We start from the raw sequence: 1620 nt of genomic DNA, 5'->3' as shown, positions 1-1620 counted from the left end.
TGTCCAGGACAAAAGTGTCCAAGCCCAGCGACACGGAGGCGGAGGCTCACCTTCTCTGCATGATCTCCGGAAGGTCAGGGTGGAATCAATTTCATTCTTAATCTTGATTAGAGCATCCAGCACCATAGGACCACAGCTGACCAAGAGGAAAAAAAAAAAATTACAGAAATAACAGACCCAGTTGTGTTTATGTTGACGCTCGATCTCCCTGCACGTCACCATGATGTAACCTGAGACAGCGGCACAGGTTAGCTGCTCTGCTTACCATCTGGCCTCTCGGGTCACCTGCAGACTTTTTCTAGGTTTTACTGTGTGCACAGAGTAGAGTGCACACACTCTTACACAGTTAAGGACCACTGAGCTCTGCTCTGATGACCACACTGCATGTACGTGTCTAGGAAACGGAGCGTAAAGAAAGGGAGACGTGTTTAAGGAACAACTTCCACACGCTAGCAGCTCGTTTCTTCTTCTAAAGCTCCCGGAAAAGTTTCCCAAATAATTTATTTAAAATTTGTTTTATTTTTTTGGATGAAAACAGTAAATAGCTTTAAATGGTTAGTTAACAGCTTCTCTGAAGCACAGAGAGCAGTGTGCACGTCACACAGGACTGCTGTAGGTGAATCAACACACGGGAAAAACGGACACGTAGAGCAGTGTCTGCCACACACTCAGTCTGACGACGGCTGCGGAGACTTTGACTCAGTGAAAATGGCTTATTCTCTCAGAGCCTCAGTTTCTTCATCTGTAAAATGGAATTAATATTTACATAAAATTATGAAGATTAAATACAAACATATAGTAACAAGGTCCTACTGAACTACATTCAACATCCTGTGATAAAGCACAGTGGAGAAGAAACGAAAATGGTAAGCGCGACTGAGTCACTTTGCTCCACAGACACGAACACAGCGCTGTGAACCAACCGCACAGCACTCAGCACTGCTGTCAAAAAGTCATCTTCAGAGCGCCTGGCACAGACGCGCACTTAGCACATCGACCTCCTGGGTGACTCCTCCACCCTATTCTCAGTATTTCTCTATGCGCGAGGTTTAAAAAAATATGCCCCTCCCAATTTTCTACCTGCCATCTCCTTCTCTCCCCCACCCAACTGAGACTCCCGACAAACACTCATATCAGGGTCTGCTGCTGCTGCTGTTCAGTCGCTCAGTCGTGTCTGACTCTGTGACCCCATGGACTGTAGCCCACCAGGCTCCTCTGGCCATGGGATTCTCCAAGCAAGAATACTGCAGTGGGTTGCCATGCCCTCCTCCAGGGAATCTTCCCAACCCAGGGACCGAACTCTAGTATCTGACAGCTCCTGCACTGGCAGGCGGGTTCTTTACCACTAGCGCCACCTGGGAAGCCATAGCTTTGACTCTACAGACCTTTGTCGGCGAAGTCTGCTTTTTAATACGCTTTTAATTTTGTGGCTGCAGTCACCGTCTGAATTGATTTTGGAGCCCAAGAAAATTAAAATCTGTCACTGCATCCACTTTTCCCCCTTCTACTTGAAGTGATGGGACCAGATGCCATGACCTTAGTTTTCTGAATGCAGAGTTTTAAGCCAGCTTTACCACTCTCCTCTTTCACCTCACTTTTTCACCCTCATCAAGAGGCCCT

The 1620-nt window shown here is 47.0% G+C and overlaps 1 protein-coding gene across 1 annotated transcript in view; it reads right to left on the bottom strand.

Annotated features, from left to right (window-relative positions):
* Nucleotides 1–773, bottom strand: part of LOC104982179 (succinate dehydrogenase [ubiquinone] iron-sulfur subunit, mitochondrial-like) — a 10007-nt gene extending 9234 nt beyond the window's left edge. Inside the window, exon 1 of the mRNA XM_010831515.1 lies at nt 51–773. Within this exon, the coding sequence (XP_010829817.1) occupies nt 51–222 (172 nt within the window). The 5' untranslated portion in view covers nt 223–773. The remainder of the gene's footprint in view (nt 1–50) is intronic.
* Between the last annotated feature and the right edge of the window lie 847 nt (nt 774–1620).

The sequence above is a fragment of the Bison bison genome, unplaced genomic scaffold (genome assembly GCF_000754665.1).
Source record: "Bison bison bison isolate TAMUID 2011002044 unplaced genomic scaffold, Bison_UMD1.0 scf7180017859967, whole genome shotgun sequence".
NCBI lineage: Eukaryota > Metazoa > Chordata > Mammalia > Artiodactyla > Bovidae > Bison > Bison bison.
This window is presented reverse-complemented; position numbering and strand designations above follow the sequence as displayed.